This window comes from Oncorhynchus mykiss, chromosome 17 (genome assembly GCF_057628025.1).
Source record: "Oncorhynchus mykiss isolate SJ-2025 chromosome 17, ASM5762802v1, whole genome shotgun sequence".
NCBI lineage: Eukaryota > Metazoa > Chordata > Actinopteri > Salmoniformes > Salmonidae > Oncorhynchus > Oncorhynchus mykiss.
In genome coordinates this window covers 44,642,797-44,669,805 of record NC_143038.1, presented here as the reverse complement: position 1 = coordinate 44,669,805, position 27,009 = coordinate 44,642,797, and the positions used below count along the sequence as shown (strand labels likewise).

Sequence of the window (27,009 nt, the reverse complement as noted above, 5' to 3'; positions counted from 1 at the left end):
CTCTCTCCTTTTTTCTCTTGCTCTCTCTTCTCTCGGCTCAATTCTCTGCAGGAGAGAAACGCTTAATAAGAGGTCAAGACTTTTCTCCCAGCCCCTCCACCCCTCTCTCTGCATCTCTCTCTCTCCCTCTCTCTACTCTGTCTTCCTCTCCCTCTCTCTCTGTCATTCTACCTCTCTCTCTTATGTAATTGAATTTGAGCTGTTTTTGAAACGGCTATCCCAGTGAACGGTGCATGCATGAAGCTGGGTCTCTCTCACAGAGCGTATAGGAGAAAAACACAGAGACAACAGAGAGGGAGACACTCACTTGATGAAAGCTTTGTGGCCATTTCACTTTGTTAAACAAGAGAGCTCATTAAATGGAGCTGAAGCCAGGGTATTCTGCGCTGGGTATTTTTATATTTTCACAGGACTTCTGACAGTAACATTATCTCACATGACACGGCTATTTACTAAAGTCCATCCTAAAACAGTGGGGGACTGTTTGCCACAACACGAGAGAGAGAGAAGGGAGAGGGGGGAGGGGATGGGGATTGGGAAAGAGTAGGTGGAAGAGAAGGGGAGGGGGTAGAGGAAAAATGAGACAGAGGAAGGTCACTGGTTCTAATCATTTCTTTCCCTGGAAGGGTTATTGGCAAACACAATGATGAAATGACTGTTCAAGCGGGATTTTTTTCCCTCTTGAAAATCTCATCAGAGTAGAAATCTGTCATTTTTCATGTGCAAGACAAAAATACATTCTGAGAACCTTAACTTACAAAACATAACACAACATTTAACATATGACAGATTATTAAATAAGTATACTCTTATTAAGGTTTTAATTAAGACAGTTAACAGAAACTCACCTAGCTGCTTCATCAAAGCCAGAGGCAGGATGACACTGATGGACACCATGATGACCAGGTAGTTCCCATTCAGGTACCACTCACTGGAGAGAGAAATGGGGAAGAGAAAGGGGGAGGAGAGAAAGAGCAAGAGAGAGATGTATGATATTTATGTAACTAATTTATTACATCTTTAGTCCTTATTTGTAAGGGAAATGTTCAATGTCTCTCTTTTATTCAATGACAAGAGGAAAAACTCTTAACTGTAAAGCAAGCCGCCAGGGATGATGAGAACCCATCATCCCATCAACTCATCATCATCCATCAACTCATCACCTCTTGACAGCCAGCAGTAGGACTGACTGACTTACCCCCTGAGGAACTGGGAGTGTTCCCTCAATGACACACATCTACACGTCTTTCCAGATCCATTAAACATTTAACCCAGGTGGTGCTGGTATGAGAGGGACAGCACTGTGTTAAAGCCCTTAATAAGTCTACGACAAGGTGTAGGTGCATAGCAACTGTGATAAACACGTGAAATAAGCCCATGTATGATATATTGAGTCCACTGCATTACTAATTATTTATTTTAAAATTTTTTACCTTTGACTCTGCATTGTTGGAAGTGAACCCATAAGTAAGCATTTCACTGTCAGAACCCATTCAGACCCCTTCACTTTTTACATATTTTATTACGTTAAAGCCTTATTCTAAAATGGATGAAATAACTTTTTTTCCTCATCAATCTACAATTCACTATAATGACAAAGCAACAACAGGTTTTTAGAAATGTTAGCAAATGTATTAAAAACAAAACCAGAAATACCTTATTTTCATAAGTATTTAGACCTTTTGCTATGAGACTCTAAATTGAATTCAGGTCCATCCTGTTTCCATTGATGCTTCTACAACTTGATTGGAGTCCACCTGTGGTAAATTCAATTGATTGGACATGATTTGGAAAGGTACACACGTGTCTTTATAAGGTCCCACAGTAGACAGTGCATGAGGTTGAAGGAATGGTCCATAGAACTCCAAGAAAGGATAGTGTTGAGGCACAGATCTGGGGAAGGGTACCAAAACATTTCTGCAACATTGAAGATCCCCAAGAACACAGTGGCCTTCATCATTCTGAAACGCCCGGCCAAACTGAGCAATCGGGGAAGAAGGGCCTTGGTCAGGGTAGTGATCAAGAACCTGATGGTCACTCTGACAGAGCTCCAGAGTTCCTCTGTGGAGATGGGAGAACATTCCAGACGGACAACCATCTCTGGTAGAGTGACCAGACAGAAGCCACTCCTCAGTAAAAGGCACATGACAGCCCGCTTGGAGATTGCCAAAAGGCAAAGGACTGAGGACTGCAAAGGACTAAAGGACTGTCAGACCACGAGAGAAAATATTCTCTGGTCTGATGAAACCAAGATTGAACTCTTTGGCCTGAATGCCCAGTGTCACGACTGGAGGAAAACCAGGGACCGCTCATCACCTGGCCAATACCATCACTATGTTAAATCATGGTGGTGGCAGTATCATGCTGTGGGGATGTTTTCCAGCGGCAGGGACTGGAAGACTAGTTAGGATCGAGGGAAAGATGAACAGAGAAAATTACAGAGAGATCCTTGATGAAAACCTGCTCCAGAGCACTCCAGAGTCCAGGCTTGAACATCTCTGGAGAGACCTGAAAATAGCTGTGCAGTGACGCACCCCATCCAAACTGACAGAGCTTGAGAGAAGCTGCAGAGAAGAATGGGAGAAACTCCCCAAATACAGGTGTATCAAGTTTGTAGCATCATACCTAAGACTCAAGGCTGTAATCGCTGCCAAAGCTGCTTCAACAAAGTACTGAGTGAAGGGTCTGAATAGTTATGTAAATGTAATATTTTAGTTTTGTTTTTCAAATAAATTTGCAAAAATCTCTATACCTGTTATTGTCATTATTGGGTATTGTGTGTAGATTGATGAGGGAAAAAAGCATTTGAATCAATTTTAGTATAAGGCTGTAAAGTAACAAAATGTAGAAAAAGTCAAGGGGTCTGAGGAATTGAGATTTTTGGATGTTCAATTTATGTGTTCTCTAAGACAGAGAAATACAGCATCTGTATTCTAGAGTTGTAACCTGTGAGAGTTGTCCGTGTATTGTTCCTTCAGTGTGCCCACTAGAGCTGCCCCACCTACACCCCAGCCAACCATCTGGCCCTGTGACACAGTCACACATCATCATAGAGAGCGGCAGAGCCACAGAGGACACAAACACACACTCACGCATGCGCAAACACACCACGCAGATTCAGACACAAATATCAACAACAACATACTCACACAAACAAACCCTCAATCCACAAATCAACACTCCAGACAAACAGCAGATATCTGATAGCCTGGCTGTTAATACACACATGCACACTAACACATGCACGTGCACACACATACACAACCACCCCTTGGGTGGTGATTTGTCTATGCAGCGTTCTCTGGACAACTCACACTATGTCGTTCAGACAGAAAAGATAAGATGTTCTGTGTAGCTTTAAAACACCTCCTGGACATCATTCAGTTCAGTCGGCATCATAAACACACTGACAGCTGGCCATAACAAGCCAGGCAGGCATCAAATACCAAACAGCAAAATGCTCCTCAGCCTCTTCCAGAGCAATAGCCACTGTCTCTGCACTATCAGGCCACCTGCTCTAGTCTACATAGTGTTATCCTCTGGTTTACATTTAATCCGTGGCGCACGGCTCTGTAATGATGTGTGTCTGTATCAGCGTGGCCGCGCTGCCCTCTTCTCCCAGGGTCATTCTCACAAACAGCTGTTCTCAGGCCAGCTGCTTGGCATGGTGACACGGATGGCTGCAGGCCTCCCAGTGCCATTTGGCACCACATAATTAGATTGGCTCAACATGAGAGGAGGTTTATTCTTCTTTGGTGGTTTAACACTGACTCAGGATCACTGGAAGAATTCACATGCTGTTGGTTCATATCTCCTTCTGCTGAACTTTAATGTCCTTCCATCCAACTGGATGAAAACACAGCTAGTCACCTCTCACTGCCTGCCGGATACATTCAGAACTGTTTCAAAACAGTGGCCTTCAAATCCACACTATATATACAAAAGTATGTGGGCACCCTTTCAAATTAGGGGATTCGGCTATTTCAGCCACACCCATTGCTGACAGGTGTATAAAATTTAGCACACAGCCATGCAATCTCCATAGACAAACATTGGTAGTAGAATGGCCTTACTGAAGAGCTCAGTGACTTTCAACGTGGCACCTTTCCAACAAGTTAGTTAGTCAAATTTCTGCCCTGCTAGAGCTGCCCTGGTCAACTTTAAGTGCTGTCATTGTGAAGTGGAAATGCCTAGGGACAACAATGGCTGAGCCGGGAAGTGGTATGCCACACAAGCTAACAGAACAGGACCACTGAGTGCTGAAGCGCATAGTGCGTAAAAATCGTCTGTTCTGTCCACTCGCTACCAAGTTCCAAACTGTCTGGAAGCAACGTCAGCACAATAATTGTTTCGTCTGGAGCTTCATGAAATGGGTTTCCTGTCACGACTTCCGCCGAAGTCGGTCGCTCTGCTTGTTCGGGCGGCGTTCGGTGGTCAACATCACCGGTCTTCTAGCCATCACCGATCAACCTTTTATTTTCCATTTGTTTTGTCATCCCACACACCTGGTTTCAATTCTATTATTACATGTTGTGTATTTAACCCTCTGTTCCCCCCATGTCCATGTCCTTGTCCGGAATTGTTTATTGTAGTGCTGGTGCACGTTATGCTGGTGTGTAATGGGTTTTTATTTACCCATTGATTTATTTGTTCTGTTTAAGGTGGTTTTGTGCACCGTTGTAAATCAGTTTTTGCTCTCCTGCGCCTGACTTCTCTGCCGCCAGTACGCACCCCCTACATTTCCATGGCCGAGCAGCCACACACAAGCCTACGATCACCATACGCAATGTCAAGCATCGACTGGAGTAGTATAAAGCTCGCTGCTATTGAACTCCGGAACAATGGAAATGCGTTCTCTGGAGTGATGAATCATGCTTCACCATCTGTCAGTCTGACAGACGAATCTGGGTTTTGCGGATGCCAGGAAAACTTTATCTGCCCGAATGCATAACGCCAACTATATAGTTTGGTGGAAGAGGAATAATGGTTTGGGGCTGTTTTCATGGCTCAGGTTCGGCCTAGGCCTCTTTGTTCCAGTGAAGGGAAATCTTAACGCTACAGCATCAAATGACATTCTAGACGATTCTGTGCTTCCAACTTTGTGGCAACAGTTTGGGGAAGGTCCTTTCCTGTTTCAGCATGACAATACCCCCGTGCACAAAACAACAGTTACTTCCGGCGCCGACAGAGATGGCCGCCTCGCTTCGCGTTCCTAGGAAACTATGCAGTTTTTTGTTTTTTTACGTGTTATTTCTTACATTAGTACCCCAGGTCATCTTAGGTTTCATTACATACAGTCGAGAAGAACTACTGAATATAAGATCAGCGTCAACTCACCATCAGTACGACCAAGAATATGTTTTTCGCGACGCGGATCCTGTGTTCTGCCTTACAAACAGGACAACGGAGTGGATTCCATGCAGCGACCCAAAAAAACGACTCCAAAAAAGAGGGAAACGAGGCGGTCTTCTGGTCAGACTCCGGAGACGGGCACACCGTACACCACTCCCTAGCATACTTCTTGCCAATGTCCAGTCTCTTGACAACAAGGTTGATGAAATCCGAGCAAGGGTAGCATTCCAGAGGGACATCAGAGACTGCAACGTTCTTTGCTTCACGGAAACATGGCTCACTGGAGAGACGCTATCCGAGGCGGTGCAGCCAACGGGTTTCTCCACGCATCGCGCAGACAGAAACAAACATCTTTCTGGTAAGAAGAGGGGCGGGGGCGTATGCCTTATGGCTAACGTGACATGGTGTGATGAAAGAAACATACAGGAACTCAAATCCTTCTGTTCTGTCATGTACTGTCATGTTGTCTTGTCTCTGTCCTTTCCCTTCACCCTGTCTCCCTCTGCTGGTCGTGTTAGGTTACATTTTCTCCCCCGCTTTCCCCCAGCTGTCCCTTGTCTCCTCTAACTACCCATTCACCCCGTTCCCCACCTGTTCCCTTTTTCCCTCTGATTAGGTCCCTATATCTCTCTCTGTTTCTGCTCCTGTCCTTGTCGGATTCTTGTTTGTTTGTGTCATTCATGCCTGAACCAGACTGCCGTCATGTTTGCTGTAACCTTGTCCTGTCCTGTCGGAATCTGCCGGTCCATCTGAGCCTACCTATGTTTGGTAATTAAAGAAGCTCTGTTTAAGTTGATTCGCTTTTGGGTCCTCATTCACGCACCGTAACAGAAGAATCCGACCAAGAATGGACCCAGCGACTTCGGATCCTCTCCACTCAGCCGTCGAGATCCAGGGAGCGATGCTAGGCAGACACAAGCAGGAATTGTCTGCTGCTCGACATGCCGTTGAGACCCTGGCCACCCAAGTCTCCAACCTCACAGAACAGGTTCACCATCTCCGCCTCGATCCACCGGCCACTTCCAGGGCTTTCGAATCTCCGGAGCCCAGAATCAATAACCCGCCGTGTTACTCTGGGGAGCCCACTGAATGCCGCTCGTTCCTCACCCAGTGTGATATTGTGTTTTCTCTCCAGCCCAACACTTACTCCAGGAGCACTGCTCGTGTCGCCTACGTCATATCTCTCCTTATTGGACGGGCTCGTGAGTGAGGCACGGCAATCTGGGAGGCAAGGGCTGAGTGTACTAACCAGTATCAAGACTTTAAGGAGGAGATGATACGGGTTTTTGATCGATCTGTTTTTGGGGAGGAGGCTTCCAGGGCCCTGTCTTCCCTATGTCAAGGCAATCGATCCATAACAGACTACTCTATTGAGTTTCGCACTCTTGCTGTCTCCAGTGGCTGGAACGAGCCGGCCTTGCTCGCTCGTCTTCTGGAGGGTTTCCGCGCAGAGGTAAAGGATGAGATTCTCTCCCGGGAGGTTCCTTCCAGCGTGGATTCCTTGATTGAACTCGCTATTCGCATTGAGCGACGGGTTGATCTTCGTCACCGAGCTCGTGGAAAGGAGCTCGCGCTCTCCGTCGCCTCCCTCTCCGCATCACTACCATCTTCCTCTGCCGGCTCGGGTGCTGAGCCCATGCAGCTGGGAGGTATCCGCATCTCGACTAAGGAGAGGGAACGGAGAATCACCAACCGCCTCTGTCTCTATTGCGGTGCCGCTGGTCATTTTGTCACTTCATGTCCAGTAAAAGGCCAGAGCTCGTCAGTAAGCGGAGGGCTACTGGTGAGCGCTACTACTCCTGTCTCTCCTTCAAGATCCTGCACTACCTTGTCGGTCCATCTACGCTGGACCGGTTCGTCAGCTTCCTGCAGTGCCTTAATAGACTCTGGGGCGGAGGGCTGTTTTATGGACGAGACCTGGGCTCGGGAACATGACATTCCTCTCAGACAGTTAAAGGAGCCCACGGCCTTGTTCGCCCTGGATGGTAGTCCTCTCCCCAGGATTCAGCGTGAGACGCTACCTTTAACCCTCACTGTTTCTGGTAATCATAGTGAAACCATTTCTTTTTTAATTTTTCGTTCACCTTTTACACCTGTTGTTTTGGGCCATCCCTGGCTAGTTTGTCATAATCCTTCCATTAATTGGTCTAGTAATTCTATCCTCTCCTGGAACGTCTCTTGTCATGTGAAATGTTTAATGTCTGCTATCCCTCCTGTTTCCTCTGTCTCTTCTTCACAGGAGGAGCCTGGTGATTTGACAGGGGTGCCGGAGGAATATCACGATCTGCGCACGGTGTTCAGTCGGTCCAGGGCCACCTCTCTTCCTCCACACCGGTCGTATGATTGTAGTATTGATCTCCTTCCGGGAACCACCCCCCCCCGGGGTAGACTATACTCTCTGTCGGCTCCCGAACGTAAGGCTCTCGAGGATTATTTGTCTGTAGCTCTTGACGCCGGTACCATAGTCCCCTCCTCCTCTCCCGCCGGAGCGGGGTTTTTTTTTGTCAAGAAGAAGGACGGGTCTCTGCGCCCCTGCATAGATTATCGAGGGCTGAATGACATAACAGTGAAGAATCGTTATCCGCTTCCTCTTATGTCTTCAGCCTTCGAGATCCTGCAGGGAGCCAGGTTTTTCACTAAGTTGGACCTTCGTAACGCTTACCATCTCGTGCGCATCAGGGAGGGGGACGAGTGGAAGACGGCGTTTAACACTCCGTTAGGGCACTTTGAATACCGGGTTCTTCCTTTCGGCCTCGCTAACGCTCCAGCTGTCTTTCAGGCATTAGTCAATGATGTCCTGAGAGACATGCTGAACATCTTTGTTTTCGTTTACCTTGACGATATCCTGATTTTTTCACCGTCACTCCAGATTCATGTTCAGCACGTTCGACGTGTCCTCCAGCGCCTTTTAGAGAATTGTCTTTTTGTGAAGGCTGAGAAGTGCACTTTTCATGCCTCCTCCGTCACATTTCTCGGTTCTGTTATTTCCGCTGAAGGCATTAAGATGGATCCCGCTAAGGTCCAAGCTGTCATTGATTGGCCCGTCCCTAAGTCACGCGTCGAGCTGCAGCGCTTTCTCGGCTTCGCGAACTTCTATCGTCGTTTCATCCGTAATTTCGGTCAGGTGGCAGCTCCTCTCACAGCCCTTACTTCTGTCAAGACGTGCTTTAAGTGGTCCGTTTCCGCCCAGGGAGCTTTTGATCTCCTCAAGAATCGTTTTACATCCGCTCCTATCCTTGTTACACCTGACGTCTCTAGACAGTTCGTTGTCGAGGTTGACGCGTCAGAGGTGGGAGTGGGAGCCATCCTTTCTCAGCGCTCCCTCTCTGACGACAAGGTCCACCCATGCGCGTATTTTTCTCATCGCCTGTCGCCGTCGGAACGTAACTATGATGTGGGTAACCGCGAACTGCTCGCCATCCGGTTAGCACTAGGCGAATGGCGACAGTGGTTGGAGGGGGCGACCGTTCCTTTTGTCGTTTGGACTGACCATAGGAACCTTGAGTACATCCGTTCTGCCAAACGACTTAATGCGCGTCAGGCGCGTTGGGCGCTGTTTTTCGCTCGTTTCGAGTTCGTGATTTCTTATCGTCCGGGCTCTAAGAACACCAAGCCTGATGCTTTGTCTCGTCTCTTCAGTTCTTCAGTAGCCTCCACTGACCCCGAGGGGATTCTCCCTGAGGGGCGTGTTGTCGGGTTGACTGTCTGGGGAATTGAGAGGCAGGTAAAGCAAGCACTCACTCAAACTCCGTCGCCGCGCGCTTGTCCTAGGAACCTTCTTTTTGTTCCCGTTCCTACTCGTCTGGCCGTTCTTCAGTGGGCTCACTCTGCCAAGTTAGCCGGCCACCCTGGCGTTCGGGGTACGCTTGCTTCCATTCGCCAGCGTTTCTGGTGGCCCACCCGGGAGCATGACACGCGTCGTTTCGTGGCTGCTTGTTCGGTCTGCTCGCAGACTAAGTCCGGTAACTCTCCTCCTGCCGGCCGTCTCAGGCCGCTTCCTATTCCCTCTCGACCGTGGTCTCACATCGCCTTAGATTTTGTCACCGGACTGCCTTCGTCAGCGGGGAAGACTGTTATTCTTACGGTTGTCGATAGGTTCTCTAAGGCGGCTCATTTCATTCCCCTTGCTAAGCTTCCTTCTGCTAAAGAGACGGCACAAATCATCATCGAGAATGTTTTCAGAATTCATGGCCTTCCGTCAGACGTCGTTTCGGACAGAGGTCCGCAATTCACGTCTCAATTTTGGAGGGAGTTTTGCCGTTTGATTGGGGCTTCCGTCAGTCTCTCTTCCGGCTTTCACCCCCAGTCTAACGGTCAAGCAGAACGGGCCAATCAGACTATTGGTCGCATCTTACGCAGTCTTTCTTTTCGCAACCCTGCGTCTTGGTCAGAACAGCTCCCCTGGGCAGAATACGCCCACAACTCGCTTCCTTCGTCTGCGACCGGGCTATCTCCTTTTCAGAGTAGCCTCGGGTACCAGCCTCCGTTGTTCTCATCTCAGTTCGCCGAGTCCAGCGTCCCCTCCGCTCAGGCTTTTGTCCAACGTTGCGAGCGCACCTGGAAGAGGGTCAGGTCTGCACTTTGCCGTTATAGGGCGCAGACTGTGAGAGCTGCTAATAAGCGTAGAACGAAGAGCCCTAGATATTGTCGCGGTCAGAGAGTTTGGCTCTCCACTCAGAACCTTCCCCTTAAGACGGCTTCTCGCAAGTTGACCCCGCGGTTCATTGGTCCATTCCGTATCTCTCAGGTCATTAATCCTGTCGCAGTGCGACTTCTTCTTCCGCGATATCTTCGTCGCGTCCACCCGGTCTTCCATGTCTCCTGTGTTAAGCCCGTTCTTCGCGCCCCCGCTCGTCTCCCCCCCCCCCCCCATCCTTGTCGAGGGCGCACCTATCTACAGGGTCCGTAAAATCTTGGACATGCGTCCTCGGGGCCGTGGTCATCAGTACCTAGTTGACTGGGAGGGGTACGGTCCTGAGGAGAGGAGTTGGGTTCCCTCTCGGGACGTGCTGGACCGTGCGCTGATTGATGATTTCCTCCGTTGCCGCCAGGTTTCCTCCTCGAGTGCGCCAGGAGGCGCTCGGTGAGTGGGGGGGTACTGTCATGTACTGTCATGTTGTCTTGTCTCTGTCCTTTCCCTTCACCCTGTCTCCCTCTGCTGGTCGTGTTAGGTTACCTTTTCTCCCCCGCTTTCCCCCAGCTGTCCCTTGTCTCCTCTAACTACCCATTCACCCCGTTCCCCACCTGTTCCCTTTTTCCCTCTGATTAGGTCCCTATATCTCTCTCTGTTTCTGCTCCTGTCCTTGTCGGATTCTTGTTTGTTTGTGTCATTCATGCCTGAACCAGACTGCCGTCATGTTTGCTGTAACCTTGTCCTGTCCTGTCGGAATCTGCCGGTCCATCTGAGCCTACCTATGTTTGGTAATTAAAGAAGCTCTGTTTAAGTTGATTCGCTTTTGGGTCCTCATTCACGCACCGTAACATGTTCACCTGATTTAGAATTCCTCACAATCAAATGTAGACCGCATTATCTACCAAGAGAATTCTCTTCGATTATAATCACAGCCGTTTACATCCCCCCCCAAGCAGACACATCGATGGCTCTGAACGAACTTTATTTAACTCTCTGCAAACTGGAAACGATTTATCCGGAGGCTGCATTCATTGTAGCTGGGGATTTTAACAAGACTAATCTGAAAACAAGACTCCCTAAATTTTATCAGCATATCGATTGCGCAACCAGGGGTGGAAAGACCTTGGATCATTGTTACTCTAACTTCCGCGACGCATATAAGGCCCTGCCCCGCCCCCCTTTCGGAAAAGCTGACCACGACTCCATTTTGTTGATCCCTGCCTACAGACAGAAACTAAAACAAGACGCTCCCACGCTGAGGTCCGTCCAACGCTGGTCCGACCAAGCTGACTCCACACTCCAAGACTGCTTCCATCACGTGGACTGGGACATGTTTCGTATTGCGTCAGATAACAATATTGAAGAATACGCTGATTCGGTGTGCGAGTTCATTAGAACGTGCGTTGAAGATGTCATTCCCATAGCAACGATTAAAACATTCCCTAACCAGAAACCGTGGATTGATAGCAGCATTCGTGTGGAACTGAAAGCGCGAACCACTGCTTTTAATCAGGGCAAGGTGTCTGGTAACATGACCGAATACAAACAGTGCAGCTATTCCCTCCGCAAGGCTATCAAACAAGCTAAACGTCAGTACAGAGACAAAGTAGAATCTCAATTCAACGGCTCAGACACAAGAGGCATGTGGCAGGGTCTACAGTCAATCACGGACTACAGGAAGAAATCCAGCCCAGTCACGGACCAGGATGTCTTGCTCCCAGGCAGACTAAATAACATTTTTGCCCGCTTTGAGGACAATACAGTGCCACTGACACGGCCTGCAACGAAAACATGCGGTCTCTCCTTCACTACAGCCGAGGTGAGTAAAACATTTAAATGTGTTAACCCTCGCAAGGCTGCAGGCCCAGACGGCATCCCCAGCCGCGCCCTCAGAGCATGCGCAGACCAGCTGGCCGGTGTGTTTACGGACATATTCAATCAATCCCTATACCAGTCTGCTGTTCCCACATGCTTCAAGAGGGCCACCATTTTTCCTGTTCCCAAGAAAGCTAAGGTAACTGAGCAAAACATCTACCGCCCCGTAGCACTCACATCCGTCATCATGAAGTGCTTTGAGAGACTAGTCAAGGACCATATCACCTCCACCCTACCTGACACCCTAGACCCACTCCAATTTGCTTACCGCCCAAATAGGTCCACAGACGATGCAATCTCAACCACACTGCACACTGCCCTAACCCATCTGGACAAGAGGAATACCTATGTGAGAATGCTGTTCATCGACTACAGCTCGGCATTCAACACCATAGTACCCTCCAAGCTCGTCATCAAGCTCGAGACCCTGGGTCTCGACCCCGCCCTGTGCAACTGGGTACTGGACTTCCTGACGGGCCGCCCCCAGGTGGTGAGGGTAGGCAACAACATCTCCTCCCCGCTGATCCTCAACACTGGGGCCCCACAAGGGTGCGATCTGAGCCCTCTCCTGTACTCCCTGTTTACCCACGACTGCGTGGCCACGCACGCCTCCAACTCAATCATCAAGTTTGCGGACGACACAACAGTGGTAGGCTTGATTACCAACAACGACGAGACGGCCTACAGGGAGGAGGTGAGGGCCCTCGGAGTGTGGTGTCAGGAAAATAACCTCACACTCAACGTCAACAAAACTAAGGAGATGATTGTGGACTTCAGGAAACAGCAGAGGGAACACCCCCCGATCCACATCGATGGAACAGTAGTGGAGAGGGTAGCAAGTTTTGAGTTCCTCGGCATACACATCACAGACAAACTGAATTGGTCCACTCACACAGACAGCATTGTGAAGAAGGCGCAGCAGCGCCTCTTCAACCTCAGGCGGCTGAAGAAATTCAGCTTGTCACCAAAAGCACTCACAAACTTCTACAGATGCACAATCGAGAGCATCCTGTCGGGCTGTATCACCGCCTGGTACGGCAACTGCTCCGCCCTCAACCGTAAGGCTCTCCAGAGGGTAGTGAGGTCTGCACAACGCATCACCGGGGGCAAACTACCTGCCCTCCAGGACACCTACACCACCCGATGTTACAGGAAGGCCATAAAGATCATCAAGGACATCAACCACCCGAGCCACTGCCTGTTCACCCCGCTATCATCCAGAAGGCGAGGTCAGTACAGGTGCATCAAAGCTGGGACCGAGAGACTGAAAAACAGCTTCTATCTCAAGGCCATCAGACTGTTAAACAGCCACCACTAACATTGAGTGGCTGCTGCCAACACACTGACAATGACACTGACTCACTCCAGCCACTTTAATAATGGGAATTGATAGGAAATTATGTAAATATATCACTAGCCACTTTAAACAACGCTACCTTATATAATGTTACTTACCCTACATTATTCATCTCATATGCATACGTATATACTGTACTCTATATCATCGACTGCATCCTTATGTAATACATGTATCACTAGCCACTTTAACTATGCCACTTTGTTTACATACTCATCTCATATGTATATACTGTACTCGATATCATCTACTGTATCTTGCCTATGCTGCTCTGTACCATCACTCATTCATATATCCGTATGTACATATTCTTTATCCCCTTACACTGTGTATAAGACAGTAGTTTTGGAATTGTTAGTTAGATTACTTGTTGGTTATTACTGCATTGTCGGAACTAGAAGCACAAGCATTTCGCTACACTTGCATTAACATCTGCTAACCATGTGTATGTGACAAATAAAATTTGATTTGATTTGATTTGATTTGATATCCATACAGAAATGGTTTGTCGAGATCGGTGTGGAAGAACTTGTCTGGCCTGCACAGAGCCCTGACCTCAACCTCATCGAAGACTTTCAGGATGAATTGGATCACCGACTGCATGCCAGGCCTAATCGCCCAACATCGGTGCCTGACCTCACTAATGCTCTTGTGGCTGAATGGAAGCAAGTCCCCGCAGCAATGTTCCAACATCTAGTGGAAAACCCTTGCTAATGGAGTGTATGTTACTTTTGAAACATGTGTTATAAGTAAATAACATGCAGTATGTTACTCACCCTGATGGATTGTCAACCCCCAGGAAGGCCTGGATGACCAGAGGGAACTCATACTTCACGATATACAGGTAACTGGACATGGCTGTGGGAGGGACACACAAAGACACAGCTTTTAGTAATAGGATCACACACATACACTGTATACATACATGGACACGCACACACTAACACTTATTCACACGCAGTATACACACACAGTATACATACATACAAGCATGCAGGCACGCACACACACACACAGACACATACTCAAACCTTAGTTGTAGTCGCGATCTAGTTACCTATAACTCCAAAAATAGTTATGTTTTTATTTTATATTTATTAACTTATTTTTGGATGTCTTTTGGAATGACCCTACATGGACTATTGTCAACGTCATTCATAGAACCTACTCTATGCTACTGAGTTTGTATGCTAGCTCGCTAGCTAGTTCATGTTCAAGTATTGGCAGTGTTGTTTGGTCAACTTTTCGGCCTGTTCTCTGTGAAGTAGAGTTTTGCAACTCTGAGTCTGAATTGTGCTGCTGTGTATTCAACTCTACCTGCCTGGAGCCTTATTCTGATCGCTGGTTTGTTGACTGTTCCATTCGTCCTCTGTGCCATCTGCTGCTTCTGGATTATTAACTCTGGAATCTATTTTGGATTTCCCTCGCAATATCACTATTGGATCTCCTTCGGCCCGGTGCTCCCGCTTCCCCCTGCTTGCTCGCCAGCTAGCTATAGCTATGGTCTCTCCCCCTGAAGCACCTCTCTCCCTGGCTTTCACTTTATTAACTCAGCCTCCACTCTTTTACCATTGGATGGGCCCCAGCTGTCAATCTGTAAGTCTCTGCTCTCTTTCTACTGGCGTGTTGTTCTTGCTTGCTACTTCTGCCGACAAATGCTGGTTGGCTAGGCTAGCTAATTGGCTAACATTCTTTGATAGCTAACTGGTTAGATGGTGTTATGTAATTCCAAAACTTTAGTTTACTTTAATGTGGCTCAATTCGCTATTAAAGCTGTAAATTAGGCATCTAAGTGTTGATAGCCACTAGTTGACTAATGCAGTGCTAAGAGTAGGCTGGTTTGTAACAGTAAAAGTATTTGCTTGTAGGTTGGCTGAAAATGTCATTGAAACCAGTAGTCATGAGTGCACACAATTTGGTTATACTCGAATTTATACATTTGAAGATATTACTGTCGGAGTTTACGTTATAGGCTGGCTGGCTGGCCGTGTCTTCTTTATGGCATGTTTTCCCTCTGTGTGCCTTGTAGTTACCACGCATGACTGCATTTGTTAGTGACAGAGACATGGTTGTTGAATTCATTCATTTTCAGTCCTGTGGACTTCACCAAGTGAGTTCTTACTGTAGGTGAATGTTATTATTAAAATGAAACTGTTTATGACAATACTTTACATACAGTATATCATAAGGCCTTACTTTGACAGCCAAGTTTTACCCTAACCCAGTGGTGTTAGGAACCTCCTGGTTTACAGGCCACATCAGGCCTGCAAGTCACATTATACTGGCTTACAAAGTGATGTGTAATTCCTTTTAGAATCCAACCAGAGTTAGGACATCCAACAGATTAACATTTTATTCACCCGCAACCTGCATTCACAATGACTGTCAGGGTTAGGAGCATTGATAAAAGAGACTACCTAAACCATTTAAACTGGAACAACCATTTCAGTAACAGGAGCAATACATCGGACTCTCTGATTGGATAAGTTAAGAAAAATGTATGTAATCAATCAATGTACATGAAAAAAGCAGATATTAAAAACAGCAGTAGAGCAGTGGCAGCAGCGTAGCCTAGTGGCTAGAGCGTTGGACTAGTAACAAAAGGTTGCAAGATCGAATCCCAGAGCTGACAAGGTACAAAATCTGTCGTTCTGCCCCTGAACAAGGCAGTTAACACACTGTTCCTAGGCCATCATTGAAAATAAGAATGTGTTCTTAACTGACTTGCCTAATTAAATAAATGTGAAAAAAATAATAAGAAATGCTGGGAAATATGATGGGTCTAGTTTTGATGGGAATGTTATAATTTCCACAGAGTAAAACTTACACAATCACAATCTCACACACAACACTGGTTATGAACACCAACACTGGGGCTCTTTTACACCATTGAGTGTTAATTTCACTCTTAGAGAGTTAGAAATACTGAAGAATCAAGGCTAGGCAACAGTGGCCAATTTGCTGTGTGCCTGGTCTTGCCTGCATCCTCTCATACAGACTCATAATCCCCTCACCTTCCACATATACACATCAGGGAGAGAAAACAGAAGAATAGAGATACAGTATGTAGGCATTAGGAAGAGAAAGGAGCAATGCTAATTGGCCATAGAGCCAGGCTGCTCTCAGGGTATCCATTGGCAAAGACATATCACAGTTTTCAACCCCAAAGGCGCAACATCGCAATACTTCCGGGAAGCAGACTTGACAGACCAAACCGGGTTTGGGGTTTGACAAATCAATGAGAGAAGTGAAAAATTCATCCTGTTATTTTCTCTAATTGGAAAGGCAAACCCTAGATGAAAGTGACAAACTGACACGTTTTCATTTTGACTTTAATTTGGCGGCATGCACATACGCAGTTCGGAGCGACACGACCATTAGACCCGATGACGTGTTTCTGTGCAAGTGCTATGCTAGCTGTGTGTGTGTGTGTGTGTGTGTGTGTGTGTGTGTGTGTGTGTGTGTGTGTGTGTGTGTGTGTACAGTTGAAGTCAGAAGTTTACAAACACTTAGGTTGGAGTCATTAAAACTCGTTTTTCAACCACTCCACAAAGTTCTTGATAACAAACTAGTTTTGGAAAGTCGGTTAGGACATCTACTTTGTGCATGACACAAGTAATTTTTCCAATAATTGTTTACAGACAGATGATTTCACTTAAAATTCACTATATAACAATTCCAGTGGGTCAGAAGTTTACATACACTAAGTTGACTGTGTCTTTAAACAGCTTGGAAAATTCCAGAAAACGATGTCATGGCTTTAGAAGCTTCTGATAGGCTAATTGACATCATCTGAGTCAATTGGAAGTGTACCTGTGGATGCATTTCAAGGCCTACCTTCAAACTCAGTGCTTCTTTGCTTGACATCATGGGAAAATCAGGAGAAATCAGCTAAGAACTCTTGTAGACCTCCACAAGACTGGTTCATACTTGGGAGCAATTTCCAAATGTCTGAAGGTACCACATTCATCTGTACAAACAATAGTACGCAAGTATAAACACCATGGGACCACGCAGCTGTCATACCGCTCAGGAAGGAGATGCATTCTGTCTCCTAGAGATGAATGCACTTTGGTGCAAAAAGTGTAAATCAATCCCAGAACAACAGCAAAGGACCTTGTGAAGATACTGGAGGAAACAGGTACAAAAGTATCTATATCCACAGAAAAACGTGTCTTATATCGACATAACCTGAAAGGCCGCTCAGCAAGGAAGAAGACACTGCTCCAAAACCAGCATAAAAAGCCAGTCTACGGTTTGCAACTGCACAAGGGGACAAAGATCATACTTTTTGGAGAAATGTCCTCTGGTCTGATGAAACAAAAATAGAACTGTTTGGCCATAATGACCATCGTTATGTTTGGAGGAAAAAGGGGGAGGCTTGCAAGCCCGAAGAACACTATCCCAACCATGAAGCACAGGGTGGCAGCATCATGTTGTGGGGGTGCTTTGCTGCAGGAGGGACTGCTGCACTCCACAAAATAGATGGCATCATGAGGATGGAAAATTAAGCAACATCTCAAGACGTCAGTCAGGAAGTTAAAGCTTGGTTGCAAATGGGTCTTCCAAATGGACAATGACTCCAAGCATACTTCCAAAGTTGTGGAAAAATGGCTTAAGGACAACAAAGTCAAGGTATTGGAGTGGCCATCACAAAGCCCTGACCTTAATCCCATAGAAAATGCGTGGGCAGAACTGAAAAAGCATGTGCGAGCAAGGTGGCCTACAAACTTGACCCAGTTAAACCAGCTCTGTCAGGAGGAATGGGCCAATATTCACCCAACTTATTGTGGGAAGCTTGTGGAAGGCTACCCGAAACGTTTGACCCAAGTTAAACAATTTAAAGGCAATGCTACCAAATACTAATTGAGTGTATGTAAACTTCTGACCCCCTGGGAATGTAATGAAAGAAAAAAATGCTGAAATAAATAATTCTCTCTACTATTATTCTCATTCTTAAAATAAAGTGGTGATCCTAACTGACCTAAGACAGGGAATTGTTACTAGGATTAAATGTCAGGAATTGTGAAAAACTGAGTTTCAATGTATTTGGCTAAGGTGTATGTAAACTTCCAACTTCAACTGTATGTATGTGTGTGTGTGTCTGAGCCCTTACCTCCAATGTTTTGCAGTGTGATGGCGATGCCGGCGGCCATCTTGCCTGGCGTTCCAAACGCCCTTTGGCCCAGCTGCTCATACGCCCGGATCCCTAAGTCACAGTCACCAAGCACATTAACATAGAGTACTGTACTGCCGCATAGAGCATGCAGAAAAGCCATGCTATTAAAGCATAGTAGAATGTAGGGCACTCGAGAGGGGGCTTTGAATTCAAAGTGATTAGTGTAATTAAAAACATGCTAAAGAGAAGAGGCAACCTGTAAGGCTGTGGGATTTTATCATGACATTAGTCTTCCTGACATGGCCTGTAGGGGTTGACTGTATGCTCTGTATGGTCTCTAATAATGTTTTGCTCATGGTCTGAAGATTACATACCCACAATGCCAGAGGACTTGAGTAGCAAGTGGATGGAGTAAGATGAGAGGACAGCCACTACCGTCAGGAGCACCCTGCAGAGGAGAGAGGAGAGAGCATCATCATCGCCATCTTCATCATTAACACCATCATTGTCATAATATTCATCATTATCTTCATCATCATCATCCACATCCTTATTGAACTTGATGACCAACCTGCAGTACGTTCTGGTGCAGTATGACAGTAACAGCTGTCTAATCCATGGCAATATAGATGACATTCCTCCATGTAAACCATTGATTCAGCTGGATGTACAGCTGGGTGTTGGGTTATGGGGTCTTGGGTTATGGAGGGCATTCATAATAAGCAACCAACTGACTTAGGTTCACCCAGGGTTAGCCTCATACAGAGCTTCAGCCTAACAAAGCATTATCTACAAATATCTCCCCCATTCCCCCACCACTAGAAATAACCACAAGGACATTAAGGGCGCTATTTAAAGGGGAAAATATTTACAAGATAATGTTGACATTGGCGAGCTGAAGAGAAACCACAGAGTTAACAAAAAGTACAAGATTCTCTGTTCCAAAATCTCCCAAAATACTGCTCCAGACCCCAGCGGCCAACATCTGGTCAAACAGACCAATCTGGACCGACGGAACACAGAAACCTGATCTTTCTGTTCACTTCCCAGAGCATCTCCTCCTCCCCTCCTACTCCAAATTGTTTACTCTCTATCGAAATTCTCTCGAATTGTTACTCTTGGCAACTGGAGTTGAGCTTGCTTCGGAGTGGCCAAGCACGTCTTTCACCTCGACATCAACTCTGCGCCGTTTCACATGGTTCTGTGTCTGGGGCGGCGTGGTGTAAGAATGCAGTACAGGCTGATTTGTGGTGGAGGAGAAGTCAGCCGGTGCAGTGGTGGGAACAGTGGCTCCGACAGGCAGGCAAGCAGATAGACAGACAGACAGACAGACAGACAGACAGACAGACAGACAGACAGGCAGGCAGACAGGCAGGCAGGCAGGCAGGCAGACAGGCAGGCAAGCAGATAGACAGTTAGACAGACAGACAGACAGACAGACAGACAGACAGACAGACAGACAGACAGACAGACAGACAGACAGACAGACAGACACAGACAGACAGACGCTCTGTGTGCTGTTCAGCTCAACTCAACTCTCCCCCACTGCATTCCTGGAAGGGCCAGTGCCAGAGCCCATGCCAGCGCTCGGCTGAGACTTCTGTGTGTTCCAACTATGATCTGAAATGTTAGACCACTACTACGGGTCCAGAAAGCGCCAATGCAAGTCGTGGTATAGCTCTGGCATGTGATGTGTCTGACTGTGGGTGGCGAGGTAGCTATGCAATGCCACCTTATTAATGATATAGCTCTCATGATGAGGTACTACTGCCATGTGTCCTAACCTCACCCCTGTCCTCACTGTAAAACATTCAGTTAATGTATCCTCAGCTAGCACGTAACGTTCTGAGAACCATATGTTTCTTAGAGCTTGGTGAGAGCGTGGTTGTCTTATGGTTATTTTGCATGCAACCTTCCCACAACATTCTGGGAATGATGTGGGATAGTTGCTTGGCTTTGGAACATTCTCAGCACATTTAAGGAACTTGACAAAATAGTTCTCCGGTGGGAAATTCAATACTTCAGCATAACGTTTCCTACAGGTTTCTTCATGGTTCTATTTAAAGTCATGTTCTGAAATTGTTCACAGAACGTTAAGAAACAACGTACTTCTGTGGGAATGTCAATGCATCAGCGTAACATTTCCTACAGGTTTCCCCATGATTCTATTTAAAGTAATGTTCTCAGAACGTTCAGAGGACATTAAGAAACAATGTTGTGCTGCAGGAATGTCAATGTTTTCTGCAAGTTTCTTCATGGTTTTATTTATGAAAACTTTCCATTAAAAAACACAAGAAAACAGTAACGTTCAAAGAGTATAAAAACACTACTGTCTCCGGCTCACCATGCTGGTTTAAGGTTTAATTAGGTCATCAAAGGTCATCAAAATTGTTAAAAGGTTAAAAAAATATATATTTTAAATGTAATATATATATTTTGTGTTAAAATAAAGAAAAGTATAGGGCCTCTCGAGTTGCGCAGCGGTCTAAGGCACTCCATCGCAGTGATTGAGGCGTCCCTAAAAACCCGGGTTTGATCCCAGGCTGCGTTGCGACCAGGAGACACATGAGGCGGCACACAATTGGCCCAGCATCAATCTGGTTAGGGGAGGGTGTGGCCGGCCGGGATGTCCTTCTTCCATCGCACTGTAGCGACTCCTTGTGCCAGGCTAGGTGTATACACACTGACTTCCGGGTTAAGTGAGCAGTGTGTCAAGAAGCAGTGCGTCTTGGCAGGGTCGTGTTTTGGAGGACGCATGGCTCTCGACCTTCGCCTCTCCCGAGTCCGTACGGGAGTTGCAGCGATGGGACAATACCGTAACTACAAATTGGATATCACAAAATTGGGGAGAAAAGGGGGTCTTTTTTAAAACAGGTGCCTAATTTGCATAAAGACATGTGTTGTATTTGCATATATGAATACATTAACGTAAATGGGAGGAACAGGGCTGCAACCACCAAACACTTGCTCTACCTGCACTCACCTGCGTTGTATAGAATCCCTAATGAATTACTGTTGTTATCACAGTCTCTTGTATAATTCAACAAGTGTGTCAATAGCAGGATACCCGTGGATAAAAAATGTACATGCTTGGCTCTAGACTACACCTATCTATACATACGTTACAGTGTTTGTGAGATCGGACATACTATCACTATAATCTGAGTGTAGATTTTTGGAACTGGCTTTCATTTCAGCGCATCTAATTTGTAAACGGTATTAAATTATAACTTTTTTAAATTACACAAAAAATGAACACGCATCAAAATGAAGTTGTCTTTTTTCTCTTTATTGTGATGTAAGTGTCAAGACGGTACGTTAAATCCCTGATGAAGCTTTAGCGTTCTTATAGAGTCAACGGAGAGCCAATGTATCAAATCAAATGTTATTTGTCACGTAAAGAACAGGTGAAGACTGACAGTGAAAAGCTTACTTATGGGCCCTTCCCAACAATGTAGAAAGAAAATATAGAAATTAGAGAAAGGTAATATCACATAATACTTCAATTAATAATAAATACACAATGAGGTAGACATGTACATATAACTAGGAATAAAGGGACTAGGCAACAGGATAGATAAACAGTAGCTGCAGCATATGTGATGAGTCAAGAAAGTTCGGGCAAAAAGGGTTAGTGCAGATAGTGGGTAGCTATTTGGTTTCTGTGCCTTCGGAAAGTATTTACACTCCTTGACATTTTACACAATTAGTTGTGTTACAAAGTGGGATTAAAATTGATTTTAATGTCATGTTTTGTCAACGATCTAAGTGAAAGTGAAAGAAAAATTTGAACATTAGTAAATAAATAAATAAAACTCTAATATATCTTGATTCGATAATATTCAACCCCCTGAGTCAATCGCTGCTGGAACCACCTTTGGCAGCGTTTACAGCTATGAGTCTTTCTGAGTGAGCCTCTAAGAGCTTTCTACACCTGGATTGTGCAACATTTGCCCATTATTCTTTTCAAAATTCTTCAAGCTCTGCCAAATGTTGATCATTGCTAGACAGCCTTTCATGTCTTGCCATAGATTTTCAAGCAGATTTACGTCAAAACTGTAACCCGGCCACTTAAGAACATTCACTGTTTTCTTGGTAAGCAACTCCAGTGTAGATTTGGACTTGTGTTTTAGGTTATTGTCCTGCTGAAAGGTGAATTCATCTCCCAGTGTCGAGTGGAAAGCAGACTGAACCAGGTTTTCCACCAGGATTTTGCCTGTGTTTAGCTCCATCTGCTGTCTCAGCCACTGCCTGTCACCAAGGGAGTACCCCAAGGCTCAATCCTAGGCCCCACGCTCTCAACTTCTCAACTTACATCAACAACATAGCTCAAGCCATAAGAAGCTCTCTCATTCATTTATATGCAGATGATATGCAGTCTTATAATCAGCTGGCCCCTTCCCGGATTTTGTGTTAAACACTCTCCAACAAAGCTTTCTTAGTGTCCAACAAGCTTTGACTGCCCTTAACCTTGTTCTGAACACTTCCAAAAAAGGTCATGTGGTTTGGTAAGAAGAATGCCCCTCCCCACCGGTGTGATTACTACCTCTGAGGGTTTAGAGCTTGAGGTAGTAAACTCATACAAGTACTTGCTGCATGCTAAGGTTCAATCTAGACTTGATTTCTTCTATCGTAATTGCTCCTCTTTTACCCCAGCTGCCAAATTAACCCTGATTCAGATGAACATCCTAGCCATGCTAGACTACGGAGACGTAATTTATAGATCGGCTGTAATGATGTATTGTTGTCTCTACCTTCTTGCCCTTTGTGCTCTTGTCTGTGCCCAATAATGTTTGTACCATGTTTTGTGTTGCTACCATGTTGTGGTGCTGCCATGTTGTGTCGCTACCATTTTGTTGTCATGTTGTGTTGCTACCTTGCTATATTGTTGTCATACGTCTCTCTTTATGTAGTGTTGTGGTGTCTCTCTTGTTGTGATGTGTGTTTTGTCCTATATTTGTATTTATTTTTTATTTTAAATCCCAGCCCCCGTACCTGCAGGAGGCCTTTTGCCTTTTAGTAGGCTGTCATTTTAAATACTTGCCTATTTAAATAAAGGTTAAACAAAATAAAACAATTCTGTTTCTTTGTTATCCCGAAAAACACCCCAGTTCGACGATTACAAAGCATACCCATAACATGATGCAGCTATGCTTGAAAATGTGAGTGGTACTCAGTAATGTGTTGTATTGGATTTGCCCCAAACATAATTTTTTTTTTTATTCAGGATATCAAGTTAATTGCTTTGCCACATTTTTTGCAGTATTACTTTCGTGCCTTGTTGCAAACAGGATGCATGTTTTGGAATATTTTGATTCTGTACAGGATTCCTTCTTTTCACTCTGTCAATTAGTATTGCGGATAACTAAAATGTTGTTGATCCATCCTCAGTTTTCTCCTTTCACAGCCATTAAACACTGTAACAGTTTTAAAGTCGTTTTTTTATACACCATCCAAAGAATATTTAATAACTTCACCATGCTCAAAGGGATATTCCATGTCTGCTTTTACATGCTTTGCCCATCTACCAACAGTCCTTCTTTGTGAGGCATAGGAAAATCTCCTTGGTCTTTGTGATTGAATCTGTGTTTGAAATCCACTGCTATACCGAGGGACCTTACAGATAAATGTATGTGTGGGGTACAGAGATGAGGTAGTCATTAAAAATTATGTTAAACACTATTACTGCACACAGAGTGAGTCCATGCAACTTAGTATGTGACTTATTAAGCACATTTTTACTCCTGAACTTATTTAGGCTTGCTGTAAAAAAGGGGTTGAATACTTACTGACTAAAGACATTTCAGCTTTTCATTTTTTATTAATTTGTAAAAATGCTGAAAAACATAATTCCACTCTGCAATTACGGGGTTTTATGTGTAGGCCTGTGACCAAAAATGTTCTTTATCAATTTTAAATTTAGCCTGTAACAATACAAAATCTGGAAAACATCAAGGGGGTGTGAATACTTTCTGAATGCACTGTAACTATTTAACTAAATATTTAGCAGTCTTATGGCTTGAGGGTAGAAGCTGTTCAGGGTTCCGTTGGTTCCAGATTCGTGCATCGGTACCACTTGCCATGCGGTAGCAGAGTGAACAGCCTATGACTTGGGTGGCTTGTCTTTCACAATTCTGTATATTTGTATCTCATTGAGCACATTTCAGCCATTATCGGGGTGTTTGAAAGGTCATCCCAAACATTTACGTGGTCGTAACATTAATGGGGAAAAACAACCGGCTCAAGCAAAAGGATGAAAGAGTCACGGGAGTAAAATTAAATCAATCCAGCCAGACATATTTAAGTGACAAGTGGATTTTGCGCCCCTCAAACACAGGAAATAGATGGCTGAAAAAGACAGATCCTCAGGTCGATGGGGCATGCGCATTGCTGGTTTAATGGGGTTTGAAATGTGAATGGGATGTGAGTGGGGTGAAAATAAGGGCCAGTGCACAGCCACCTCCCTCCATACAGCCACTGAACACCCTCTTTGTTCAGCTAAAGCTCACATGACACAACAGTCAGGCCCAGAGGTGTTACACACAGTCAGTAGCCCTCTGCCTGCCTCTGCTCCAGACCCTTTCCTTTGAGGAAACACACTACCCAGCTAGCACATAACATTCTGAGAACCATATGTTTCTTAGAGCTTGGTGAGAGCGTGGTTGTCTTATGGTTATTTTACATACAACCTTCCCACAACTTTCTGGGAATTGGGCAGGATAGTTGCTTGGCTTTGAAACATTCACAGCTCATTTAAGGATCTTCTGAATTTGTTCTTGGTATTGCATTGCTTTAACAGAACATTTCCTAAAAGTTCAAACACGGTTACATTTATTATCAATTTTGTTAATGTTCTGCGAGCGTTCTCCAACTGGTTTGACATTAGGAATCAAATAGTTAACATTAAGAAACAACATTCTTCTGTGGGAATTTCAGCATAATGTTTCCTTATGGTTCAAATTAAAGTCATGTTCTCAAATTGTTCCGAGATCGTTAAGAAAACGTTCCATAAAAACCACAAGAAACCTTTAACAACGTTCAGAGAACAATCTAAGAATGTTATTTAAAAACATATACATTCCGTTCTCAGCATCAACAAACCTCTCTCTAAGTGTGTTCAGTTGTGTTGGCCGTGCCCACTAATTGGCCACACCTGATCTTAATAAGTGCTTGCTTCCTCTGAAATGGGGTCTGTTTGAATAGACTAAAATGAACAGCTTTGTATGCGTAAAAAACATTGCATGCTAGCTCTATCCTGGTAGTGCAGTGGACTAATTCCATGGATAAAGAACAGAACATTATAGGTTTGAATATCACTGATGCTGTGTCACAATAAAAAATAAATGTGTTTTGCATGATTAATGCCTAAGGAAATGAATGTCCATGTGTCCTGTTTGTGCTTGGAGTAATAAGAAAAGCTAGCAAAATAAGCTAGCAGTGTTATTTGGTATTTATTAGGGTCCCCATTAGCCGCTGCACAGCTACTCTTCCTGGGGTCCACATACTGAAAGTCTTATTGAAACATTCAGAGAAGGTTTTAAGGAAGTTATTCAAAAACCTTTTAAATAACTTATAATTTCCGTTCTCAGAGTGTTAATATAACCTCCTAGCAAAACTTTAAGGAACCAGAGTAAAACATTCTCAGAACCTCACTGCAACCTAAAAATAAATGTTCCCAGAACATGCAAAATGTTCACTTCTGTTCTCAGAATGTTTAAAAAACGTTCCGTATTACCAGTCAGGAAACGTATGGCTTTGTTCCCACACCAATGTGAAACCAAAAACACATGTTCCAACAACTTCCAAGGAACCAAATGTGCTAGCTGGGTAATCTCCTTACAGCAATCCTACCAGTCAGTCACTGGTCACGTTGGAGGCTATAGGCTACAGGTCCCAGGGCCCACCTGGACCTGCACTCATACACAGGCAAGAATGGTGTCAGATGTGTGGTCTGATGCACCATGCCTTAGAGCAGACTGCAAGCCATACCAGTAGTGGATGACTAGAATGCTTATCAGTGGTCTATGACTCCAATGTACAGAGTAGGTGTTAGGTGAGGTCAAAGGAAAGGGTAAGAGAATACACTGGAGGGATGAGATGTCAAAGGAAAGGGTAAGAGAATACACTGATGAGTTGAGTGTGTTGTTGAGTTTTCCCATTGATTCAGACTGACATAGTACTCTGTCAGAAAAAAATAGAAAGAAGAGGAGAAGGGGCCTCCTGGGTGGCGCAGTGGTCTAAGGCACTGCATCGCAGTGCTAGCTGTGCCACCAGAGACTCTGGCTTCGAGCCCAGGCTCTGTCACAGCAGGCCGCGACCGGGAGGTCCATGGGGCAACGCACAATTGGCCTAGCGTCGTCCGGGTTAGGGAGGGTTTGGCCGGTAGGGATATCCTTGTCTCATCGCACACTAGCGACTCCTGTGGCAGGCCGGGCACAATGCACGCTGACCAGGTCGCTAGGTGTACGGTGTTTCCTCCGACACATTGGTGCGGCTGGCTTCCGGGTTGGATGCACACTGTGTTAAGAAGCAGTGCAGCTTGGCTGGGTTGTGTTTCGAAGGACGCATGGCTCTCGACCTTCATCTCTCCCGAGCCCATACGGGAGTTGTAGCGATGAGACAAGACAGTAACTACTAACAATTGGATACCACGAAATTGGGGAGAAGAAAATA

General features: G+C 45.4%; 1 protein-coding gene across 4 annotated transcripts in view; it reads right to left on the bottom strand.

Moving 5' to 3' along the window:
• LOC110494279 (sodium-coupled neutral amino acid transporter 3) overlaps positions 1-27,009 on the bottom strand; it is an 80,044-nt gene that overhangs the window by 25,213 nt on the left and 27,822 nt on the right. For all 4 annotated transcript variants that reach the window (XM_090205699.1, XM_036950364.2, XM_036950365.2 and 1 more), the window contains 4 exons: positions 18,711-18,784; positions 18,334-18,426; positions 13,994-14,075; positions 849-931 (listed from right to left, as the gene is read on the bottom strand). In XM_090205699.1, the coding sequence (XP_090061825.1) occupies positions 849-931; positions 13,994-14,075; positions 18,334-18,426; positions 18,711-18,784 (332 nt within the window). The remainder of the gene's footprint in view (positions 1-848; positions 932-13,993; positions 14,076-18,333; positions 18,427-18,710; positions 18,785-27,009) is intronic.